A 12133-nucleotide genomic window follows, 5' to 3' on the forward strand; every position below is an offset into this window, starting at 1 on the left:
GTACAGAGTCCCCACACGTCCACAAAACACAGCATAGTCAAACCTGAGATACCCATGCACGCAGGAGACATGGTGCGCAGGCGGCTACAGCGCGATCCTCCGAGAACGAAGGAGACACAGCTCAAAAACGAAAGAGCTCACCTAACGTGGATAAGAAATGAGGCAACGCGCCCATAGGTGACGACACAGCTACACAAAAACAAGAATACAGCCCCCCGCAACAGAGTGAAACAGGACAGACTACAGAGTCCACGACCGTCCACAACAGCATAATCAAACCCGAGATGGTACGAAAAGCGCGGCCGCCTACAACGCGCTATACACCGCCTACAACGAAAGAGCTCAACTAACAGAAATAAGAAATAAAGCAACAAGCCCAGAGAATACGAAACCCTAGACGTCCACAACACACAGCAGAGTCAAACCCGACATAGTACGGAAGCTGCAGGCGCCTAAAACGTGCGTCTAAAACACCGCAGGCAACACCCCGAGATGGTGCAGAAGCCCCACAAACCCGGACTCCACAGCATATGTGAATCACATTACAGTAGTACAATATTATACGTACTCACAGAAACAACAAACACAGGAGGCGTCGGCATCCTGCCCCACATTCAAACCGGAGAGAGCACGGAGTCCCCAAACGTCCAAAACACACAGCATAGTCACACCCGACATAGTACGGAGGGCGCATGCGCCTACAACGACAGACTACACAGCATAATCAAACACGACATAGTACGGAAGGTGCAGGCGCCTACAACATGCGTCTAACACACCGCAGGCAAAAACCCGAGATGGTGCAGAAGCCCCAAGGATCCGGACTCCACAGCATATGTGAATCACATTCCAGTGATACAATAAGTACTCACAGACATACATATGTCCTCACAGAAAAAACAAACACAAGAGGCTTCGGCATCCCGCCCCACACTCAAACCGTGGAGAGTACGAGGTCCCCAGACGTCCACAAAACCCAGCATACTCAAACCCAAGATAGTATGGAGGGCGCGTGATACATATGTAACAATTACCAAGAATGACAATAATCTCTTTCAACTGTATTTTGGCTTACCCATGACCAGGGGTTGGCGAGCGAAGCGAGCAGGGGGCGGAGCCCCGTAGTACTGTGATAAAAGCAATAAAGTCAAACACATAAAACAAAGAACTCATGAATGTTTTACACAGAATTTGCTAACATTAATGCAAATGAACAAATCATTAGAGAGGCATGTCATAGCATACAGAATTGTGCATCTTGCAGAGAAATGTTCAACAAATAACAGGACTGCAAAGTTTATCCTTTTCACGTTTAACCTTTTGAAAGCCATGAGGAAATTACTGGGTTGTGACCCCATTTCAGGATCCATTCATCTTTGTAAAGATGTACAATTTGTTGCAACTTTAAACAACAGTAAAAGATGTGGTTGCATGCTACTTGAGAAAACTGCAAAAGTCCCAAATATGTACAACATAATGAGACAATACAGAGGTTATACAGTAAGTGCACTGATAAGTCTTTCAACAATGGTCACAAAACCTTTAGGCCACTTAGAACAAGAATCACTATACTGTAGGCACTCCAAAATGATTATGAAACAAACTTTATTGATTGTTGTAGTTAAAAAGTAGACCTTGGTCACTTTCAAGAAAAGAGAAACTGCTGCTGGAGGCCCTTAGGGGCAACCTATGTAATAGCCAACCATACCATCTTAATCAAAAGAATTGCCTCTCAGTTGAAATGTCTTCCATTTTTAGGTAAAAGGGTGTGAATTGTCACTCTGAAAAACACAGTAAATATAAACCCTTAACATTTGTACATAATTATTAAATTTTAAGCAAATGTAAAAAATAAATTCTTTGGCTGTTGAAATGTTTGTGTTAGGGATGTAAATTGTTGTTTTGCCACCACAACACCCCAGTTGAACTTTAAAACTAAAATTAGGAGAAGACTTAATTGCTTTTGTTTTCATAAATAATATATTATATTCAAGACGGTAATCATCATGCTGAAGTTAAACACTTTGAAATATTACTTAGAATGATGAAGCATGCTAAATACTAAGTTCCACTGCTCAAAGAGGTCAGAGATTACTACAGGCATACTTACTTTTCATCAGAGCAGTTGGTGGTATACTCCATAGGCTGAACACTTAAAAAGAAAAAAGAAAAAAAAAAACAACATTACTCATGTTACATAAGGCTGTTCATTTTAAGGAATGTTAAACATACTGGTTAATTGTCACCACAGGCAAGTTTCTGTAAGATCACATTTTATATAAGTCAGCCCAATAAGACACTAGTATTATGATACATCCCAACCCCTTCTCTCTCACACTTGTACACAACTGCACATATGCAGTAACAAGATAAAAAAATTCAATATAGCACACAGAAGCAAATTATATTAACATCTTGACCATATAGCAACTTATGCACAAGGTGTCCCGCCGGTGAGACACGGCCATATTTCAAAGTGGTTTGTTTATGTTGCAGTAAACCCAAAAGTTAATCAAAAGCAGTAATGGTATTTTTACTTACTCAAGGGTGTTTGGAGTTTAAGCCCATTACAATGATGTACAGTTATCTATAATTGCTCATTCATACTGCATGCCACAGCTGTGCGTAGAAGACAGTAAATAAACTGCTTCTGCAACAGTTCATCATTACGAATTATTATGCACAGAGCTTGAGTCAGATTCCGATTACGGTTTTGATTATTAAGAATGTCATGTTTGATGAAGAACTTGATTCTACAAATAAGCTGCAAGTACTGCTTTTATAGTATAACTTTGGAGTGTCACTGCGTACAGTTTTAAATATTCAAGCATCAGGGCTTCAATTACCATTACCAGATGCTGCCTGCTGTATGTTCTACCCATGTTATTTACTGAGCAGTGCTCTTTCACTTTCAGCACAGATAATGTTTCTTAGTGTACCTGTTAGTACTGTTTTGCTGAGCTTTTGCATCTTGAAGTTTCATGTGAGGGGGTGGAGTAGATTATACTGTGAACAAGTCTAATGTGCCCGCAACCAAGTGACTGCCGTCTGCAACTCAAAAGTGGCTAAGAAACGCTGGTTTAGGTGTGTGGGTGTGTATGTCTGTGTGGCAAGTTCTGCACTCATGGATGCCTGTTTCCTGCCCAGTGCCTGCCTTGTAACCCAGCACTGGATGAAGCTGGTACAAAAATATATGTATGTGCCTGCTACTTTCTTCCGTTTCACATCTTGAAAAAAAACCAACAACAGAAAAATCAATAATTAAATAAAAAAACGCACTGAACTTCTGAGGGGCAGCACCAGAAGATGTGTGAATTACAGTACAAAAATCCCAATCTAGTGTGCATAATGTGCCAGCTTCTTTGTGTGTATGGATAAATAGAAATTGTTTCAAGGACTGGTATGAAAAATTATTTTCAAAATAAAGGTTTGGATGAGTACACAATGTGTACATAGTTACAAGCTATTTATTTTTTCCTTGTGAATTTTATATAGTGTGTGTGTATTTTATATATCTTTTATTTTTTAATAACAAAAATATAACTGCTACTACAATAATTGTTTTGAGAGACTGTTTAGGTACAAGAGACTAAATGTTTCCAGAAAAGGACACAATGTTTCCAAACAGGAGGACATTTTGTGCCAAACAAAAAAAAACTTTGCAAAGCTACAGAATAGGACATTTAAACTTGGCACAATGATAGCTGACAGATTGGAGCACAAACGAAAACTGATTTCTGGATTGTGCATCTTCAAATGTCTTGGTGTGTACTGAAAAATCCAGTTTTATGAAGAGAAATCCCTAAAGCACTAATTTGTTGTATTTCATTTAGTTGATATTGGTGTAAACAAAAGGTTTTTAATAGGCCTGGGAAAGTTAAGCATTGTGATTAATGTGTCTTGGTTAACATGTTAAAATATGGTGTCGCATCCAGGGCCGGCCAGGAGGCAAAAGCCTCAGGTGGCAATTTGGTCAGGGTGGTATTTTATGTATTTTTTTTTTACATTACAAAACAGTAACACTGTAATGATCAGGTTGGAGATGCAGAGGGCCATGTGGCTGGACAGCTACTAAGCACTGTGCTGTGTTATGCAAATGAAACATCTGAGCAAGAGGAAGAAATCTCAGGAAAAAATGTAGAAGCAGCACAAGAGCCAGGTTTGAGTATGGAAGGTGCTGGAATGGAAGCATGTTTGCTTGGCGTTAGTGACAGAATGCAGGAGTCACACAGGACGACTAGAGCACAGGTTCGGATGAGAAGTCACAGTGAAACAACAGCATGCTTCTGGGCCAAAACACTGAAACGGAAGACAGTATGGAGGGGTTAGTCAAGTCGGAGTGCAAATAAAGTTAAGGCAATCACAGAGCTGCTTTTATGTCAGCTTCTCCAGGTAGTCCCATACTTCTCAGAGAGGTCTCGTCCACCTGAGGAGCGTGTCTTTCTCAGGTCAGGACCCAGGGACAATACACTATTATTTCCACTGCACACCAGCTGAAGAAACACTTGTGCAGAGTATAATTATCAAATCGTTGATGGTGATGAACAATTGAGTACTTAAAGAGTTTTAACACAAGTTTTAAATTATGCCCCTTTAAGAGATGCTTGTTCTTTCAATTAAATCAGTCTTCAGCAGTGCATTCAAAGGCAACAGTCGTTTTGATCGTTTGATTTTATTTTGATATGTGTTTGTCTCATATGCTCTGCCAATTTAATAATCAATAGATTGGCCTCATTTTCTTATTGCCTATTTTTCCAACTTGCCTTTAAGGAAGGCATTCAAATTCATATTGTACTTGCTCAAGTAGTATTTTCTTAAAAGTTCAGGTTTAAGGTCATTGTTCAAGTTTAAACAATGCCACTCTTTTTTTTATTTTTTATTTTTTTTTTTAATTCCTTTCTGTTGATTCTACATTCAATTTTTTATTTAGTGTGTATTTACTTCATGATTCTGTTTTAATTTTGTAATTGCATATTTTAATGTTAGGTGTGATTAATCATGATTAATTATAGTTTTTTGTGTTAAAAAAAAAAAAATCGACTCCCCAGATTACTTTCTTTTAAATATCTGTATTGTTGTACTCACTACTCTTCAGCCATTTGCAGCTTCTTTTTTACATAACCAGATTAATAGCAATGTATTTTTGGGTACATAATTTAGGTGCAATGATGTCAAAAATCCCTTACTGCATAAGATTATTTTTCATTAGTGTTATTTTTCATAATCATGACATAAATTTATTTGCTCTGGAACTTATTTTATTAAATGAAGTTGTGTTTAAAAATGAAAATTGCACCTCCTAAAGGAATTTGCAATTGAAGTCAGAGAAGCTCCAAAAGAAATGTGAAATATAAGCCTTTGAAATTACCAAATACATTCATTTCAAACTTCAAATACGAGTTACCAAGGGGACAATATTACAATTGTTAATCATAGAGCTTTGCAGATATTTTTCAATTTTCTCAATGTAAACTGGAAAAAGCTGGAAGGACCAAACAGATAAGTTTATTTATTGATCTCATTACTTGCAGTAGCACACGGCTGAGTGCTGATCCTTCACGAGTTCCATTTAAGTGCTACAAGCAAAATTTTGAAAGCAGCGAGATTACTAAAAGGGAGTTGATACAACCTGTAGACACTGCATTCCCCCCCCCCCCCACCCCCATTATAGTTTCACATTTTATGTATGTGTATTTCTCAACTATTCTAGCTGAAAGAATGTTGAACAAAACAGCTACAAATGCATTTTACCTCTGGATTACTTTAGTGATGTTTAACTGCAAATATCTTCATTTTAATGTCTGTAGTATTCTTAATATAGATTGAACAGAGAACATACATTTTTTTACTATGGGAAAAAAAACTTTTTAAAAATATTTTCCACTTTGACTTGTTATTATAGACATACTTCTGAAAAACAAAGTCATGTTTTCTGAAACTGTAACCTTTTCAGACATACTGGGTAGATTTTCAAGTTTTAGTTGCATGTTTTTTCACCATAAGTGTGAACGAATAATAGAAATAAAAAAATAAAATATTAAACATTCCTTAAGAGAAAAGTATAATTTGATCAGATGTCAAAATATGCTTTTGATAAATTAGTAGTTTATAGGGTTTTAATAATAAAGGATTACTGTTGTTGATTACTGTGTTGATATTTGAAAGAGCTTCACAAGATAAAATCCCTTGCAATTCGCATTGTCACAAGTACAATAAATACTGCACTTGCACTGCACATAAATGCAAATTGGTAGCTCTAAATTATTTGGAACTATTGTCAAGAACTTGCATTATCATGTACTTCATACTCTTTCAAAATTCCTTTTAATTATTTACATATACAAATTAAAAACACGTTGAAATGCAGTGGTTTCATTGAGTTTGACCTTTGCTTGCACATATCAGCAGAAACAATGAGGACCACCAGGCCGTATGAAAAAAATCATGAAACTGCTGACGGGGAGTTTTCTAATCTTCCAAATTTTACAACATAATCATAGTTCACAAAGTGATAATATATCCCACAAAAAAGCAGGATCATTATCCAAAAAAAAAAAAAAAACCTTCAAGGCAAATTATGTTATATCAATAAATATGGGGGCTACATTATAATTGCGGTGGGTTGGCACCCTGCCCAGGATTGGTTCCTGCCTTGTGCCCTGTGTTGGCTGGGATTGGCTCCAGCAGACCCCCCCCATGACCCTGTGTTCGGATTCAGCGGGTTGGAAAATGGATGGATGGATGGCTACATTATAATGTCTTTGATGAAATAGGAATGAAGTACTTAAACTATTTGTTTCATAAAACTTCTTCAACTGCCTAGGGTGGTAAAGTCCCTGTGTGTGATTTACTAGTAACAGAATCCGTATGTGCATATACAGTATGTGTGTGTGTGCACATTTGATATGCATTTGCTGCATACAACTAGTGTTATGCTCAATTTCACATATGGTTTAAGGAGGCTCAGGCAGACATCTTCTACCAGTCCACTGAAGTACTGTACTATTTCTATGCTGTGGGCTGCTGACATTGTAACACCAGTTCATGGGATGACAGATGCCAGAAGGAAGCAATCTAGAAGGCCAGCTGACTGACAGTACTCACCCAGGACTTATTTTTTCTGCCGCTTCCTCCCATGATGATGAGAAATGTAGAGGCCATTATGACTAGTGCCTCTTTGCTAGGATTTTTCTTTTCTACCCTACAGCACCATCAATCACTAGTTTATTAGATTTATTAGATTATTATTATCCGGCGCCGCCGTGAGTGGCAGCCTTTTCAGCAGCTCCGTGTATGACTGTATATGTATGTGTACTTTTCTACTTTTATTTTTCTATTTTTTATTTATTGATCACTCCTACCACTTTATTTTATGTGGATTCCTTCCCTGGACACACTTACTTTTACAACGTGGGCATGGATTTTAACACGCCGAGACTCGCCTATTCAAGTACTCAACTTCGGGCGCTGAGAACAAATGCCAGTGCCGGTGTGGTTCCATATTTACCCGACGAGGTAAGAAGGCGGTATCGTGGCAGCAGAGCCGGCACTAAGCTAAAAGTGAAGCGGCTTGCGAGAAAGTGGCGTTTCAAGCCTTCGGTGCCTTCTGTGATTCTGGGGAATGTAAACTCAATCTCAAATAAGATCGACGAACTGGCTGCGCTGGTGAAAAATGTCAGGACCTACAGAGAATGCAGTTTGTTGTGTTTCTGCGAAACGTGGCTAAATAACACCATCCCAGATGCCAACGTGGAGCTACCCGGGTTTAGCACAGTTAGAGAGGACAGAGATGCAAGTACCTGTGGTAAGCACAAAGGAGGAGGACTCGCTCTCTATGTTAATACACGGTGGTGTCACTCTGGACATGTTAACGTCAAAATCTCCACTTGCTGCAGGGATATCGAACTGTTGGCCGTAAGTTTACGTCCCTACTATTTGCCCAGAGAGTTTGGACATGTCATTGTTGTTATTGTATACATTCCTCCTCGGGCAGACGTGGAGTCAGCGAGTGACATCATCCATTCCGCTGTTGCTAAGTTACAAACGCAGCACCCTGAGGCGCTTGTGCTAATCGCTGGAGACTTTAACCATGTGACGCTGGACAAAACATTGCCTGCATTCTCCCAGTATGTGGACTGTAACACCCGGGGAAATAAGACTATTGATTTACTGTATGCAAACGTTAAAGACGCATACAGCGCCACCCCGCTGCCTGCGCTTGGGAAAGGAGATCATAACCTGGTTCAGCGTCAGCCTCACTATAAACCAAAAGTTAGAGTCCTACCTGTAACCACACGATCATTCAGGAAGTGGACCCCGGAGGCTGAGAATACTCTGAGAGAACTTTTTGGAACTACAGACTGGGATATCCTGCAGGGATCTCATAATGAGAACATTGAGGAAGTTGTTGACTGCACTACTGACTACATCAACTTCTGTATGGACATTGTAGTTCCAGTAAGAACAGTACGCTGCTATGCTAACAACAAGCCATGGATTACAAGTGACATCAAGGGCCTTTTGAATCAGAAGAAAAGGGCTTTTAAAGACGGTGATCAGCATGAGCTCAAGCGCGTGCAGAAGGAACTCCGAGTCCAACTCAGGGCGGCGAAGGAGCAGTACAGGAGAAAGCTGGAGCAGAAGTTGCAGAATAACAGCATGAAGGAAGTGTGGGATGGGATGAAGATCATCACTGGCTGCAGCTCGAAGCGGGGTACCACCATCGAGAGAGACGTGAAGAGAGCAAACCAAATGAACAACTTTTTTAACAGGTTTGACCACCCTAACCCACTCTCACTCTCACCTCGGAGTACTGCACCCTCCACACATCCTTCTGCTGATACCAGCATAGGAAAAACATCCCCACCCATAATAACAACAGCGCAAGTGAGCAGACAGCTGAGGAGACTTCGTGCCAGCAAAGCAGCGGGTCCAGATGGAGTATCGCCACGACTGCTGAAGGTCTGTGCATCGGAGCTGGGGGGTCCTCTACAGCGCATCTTCAACCTGAGCCTGGAACAGGGGAGAGTCCCGAGGCTTTGGAAAACATCTTGTATCACCCCAGTCCCAAAGGTATCACGTCCTAGTGAGCTGAATGACTTTCGGCCTGTTGCTCTGACATCACATGTGATGAAGACCATGGAGAGGCTGCTGCTTCACCACCTTAGGCCACAGGTTCAACTCGCCCTTGACCCTCTGCAGTTTGCATATCAGGAGAAGGTGGGAGCGGAAGATGCCATCATCTATATGCTACACCGATCCCTCTCTCACTTGGACAGAGGCAGTGGTGCTGTAAGAATTATGTTTCTAGACTTCTCTAGCGCCTTCAACACAATCCAACCTCTGCTCCTTAGGGACAAGCTGACAGAGATGGGATTAGATTCATACCTAGTGGCATGGATCGTGGACTATCTTAAAGACAGACCTCAGTATGTGCGTCTTGGGAACTGCACGTCTGACATTGTGGTCAGCAACACAGGAGCGCCACAAGGGACTGTACTTTCTCCGGTCCTGTTCAGCCTATATACATCGGACTTCCAATACAACTCGGAGTCCTGCCATGTGCAAAAGTTCGCTGATGACACTGCTATCGTGGGCTGTATCAGGAATGGGCTGGAGGAGGAGTATTAAGAGGAAAGACGCCTCACGCCTGGACAAACTGGTGAGGAAGGCAGGCTCTATTGTTGGCATGGAGCTGAACAGTTTAACATCTGTTGCAGAGCGAAGGGCGCTCAGAAGGCTCCTATCAATTATGGAGAATCCACTGCATCCACTTAATAGTATCATCTCCAGACAGAAGAGCAGCTTCAGTGACAGACTGCTGTCACTGTCCTGCTCCACAGACAGATTGAGGAGATCGTTCCTCCCCCAAACTATGCGACTCTTTAATTCCACCAGGGGGGGTAAACGTTAATATTTAACATTATACATAGTTATTGTCTGTTTTTTTTCACCTGTATTATTATCATTCTTTAATTTAATATTATTTATTGTATCAGTATGCTGCTGCTGAAGAATGTGAATTTCCCATTGGGATTAATAAAGTATCTATCTATCTATCTATCTAGTTGACTGTGCAATGGTATGCTAACAGGTTGCACTGTAGTGCTTTTTTGTGTCTCAAACATCAAGATGCATAATGCCTTTATAACTGTGTTCAGCTATAAAGACACACTGACAAAGATGACATATTTTCGTTAGATACATTAAATGTACCTTTAGTATATTACATTATATTGGGTCTAGAAACAGTTTTTTTTTTTTCTGTTTACCCTATTTCAGCATGCGCTTTACCGTCTATTTTGCTGAAAGAACATGTGAATGGATACAGAAACAAAAACTCAGTTCTATGATCTTGTATGTTGCGTTTCTGTGAAAAAAATGAGAGTACACTCACATTTTATACATATAAAAAAAGGCATAAATTACAAAAGCAGAGGAAAGGTATAGATCATTCATTCATCCATCTTCCAAACCCACACTATCCTCACCAATGTTGCAGGGCAGCTGGACCCTACCCTAGCAAGCATAGGACACAAAGCAGTAACAATCACTGGACAGAGCACCAATCCATTGCTGGGTGAAGACACACATGCATACATACACTAGGGTCAATTTAACTTAACCAATCCACCTAGCCCACAGATCTTTGAACCATGGGAGAACACTGGAGTACCTGGAGGAAATCCACACTGACATAGGAAGAACATGCAAACTTTATAAAGAGAGGAGCTGAGACATTAACCCCATCCTCCTTGTTGTGAGACGGTGGCACTACCACTACACATTAGTGCAAGGGGGCCACAGTAGGTGACAGGTGTCCTTCCAACCCATCTCTTAATTTTACAGCAAACACTGCAGCTAATTTGAATTCTCATTCAATCTGGTGGCTTGCTCAAGTTATCCATTTGCAGCAATAGCTTACTCAAAATGTATTTTTTTTAGATGTGGAAGGATGCTCTTTACAGTAACAGCTTTTGTATACTGTAGTCAGTTCTGGCAGGTTTAGATTTTTCCCTATTTTAGTTCAATATTTTCTTAAACTTTTTATTTTTTAAATATATTGTATCTTGTTTTCCAGGTAGTCAGCAATAAGAGGCAAATAACATGACAGTCAAAAGCTACCCAATTTGCCGGTTACTGTTGACACTGGTGTGATTAACATCACAAAGTAACTACTTAAGTAAAATAAAAGGAAGAGAAAAGTGTGAGATTGAGGGATAATAATCTCTTCTGATGCACGGTAAGGTTTTACTGAATTTTCTCATAAAAAAGTAGAAACGAGACATCTAATTAGACCTCCTTTCATATACAGGAAGAATTATCCGGTACTTCAATTAAATAAGCAAGTTCAGCTGATGCTAGGATGGTTCAAAACCAGCAGTTCGGTAACTTTGTTACCAATTTACATTCCGAGTCTCTCTCAAAAAGATTTAAACATCCATTATCCAAAAAAACCAGGTATATGGGCAAAAAATACAGTAGATCGTAAATACTTAGCGTACGTCCTGGACAGTCGAAGACTTGCATGAATACAAGAGAGAACGGATAGGCTGGTGAATTATTAGATGTTTAGTGAGTACATTACATGCAAAAAATTGAAAAACACAAACACTGAACACAAAGAGTCACGGAAAGCATTAACAAAAAATGAAGGAAAAAAGAAAAAGCACATCATTAGTGTGAATAATAAAAACACTGAATGATGGATATGAAAGAGATGCACACGGATGGCAAATCGTCTCAAGCCGTAACAGTAACTTCAGCAGATTAACACCACTTTGAAACTTTTGAACTATCAGTTGTTGATATTTAGTCATGTACACATTGGTAACTAACATCATCCAACTCATTTAACAGAAGAAAGCAGGAAGTCGTTGGATTCGACAAAAACGGTTAAATATGCTAAACGAGGCGATTTAATTCTACACCAATGCAGCGCGCACCTCCAAAAGCTTTCATCTGAAATACGCATTAAAAACTTGCAACCTAAATAAAAGTAAATAGCAGACAGAAACAAAAACTTACCTTAGAACTCCCATTCTGCAGTGAGTGCTGATTGCTCCCTTTCCACGCAGTGGGGTCGCCGTATTAGTTCGCTTGTGATGACCATATTAGCCCCGCCCCCTTCTTT

At 39.9% G+C, this 12133-nt stretch overlaps 1 protein-coding gene across 1 annotated transcript in view; it reads right to left on the reverse strand.

The window, feature by feature from the left end:
- zgc:152830 (uncharacterized protein LOC767682 homolog) overlaps positions 1–12110 on the reverse strand; it is a 46816-nt gene extending 34706 nt beyond the window's left edge. Inside the window, exons 1-2 of the mRNA XM_028798200.2 lie at positions 12028–12110; positions 2111–2152 (exon numbers count right to left, since the gene is read on the reverse strand). Coding sequence (XP_028654033.1) covers positions 2111–2152; positions 12028–12041 — 56 coding nt within the window. The 5' untranslated portion in view covers positions 12042–12110. The remainder of the gene's footprint in view (positions 1–2110; positions 2153–12027) is intronic.
- Between the last annotated feature and the right edge of the window lie 23 nt (positions 12111–12133).

The sequence above is a fragment of the Erpetoichthys calabaricus genome, chromosome 1, assembly GCF_900747795.2.
Source record: "Erpetoichthys calabaricus chromosome 1, fErpCal1.3, whole genome shotgun sequence".
Taxonomy (NCBI): Eukaryota; Metazoa; Chordata; class Cladistia; order Polypteriformes; family Polypteridae; genus Erpetoichthys; species Erpetoichthys calabaricus.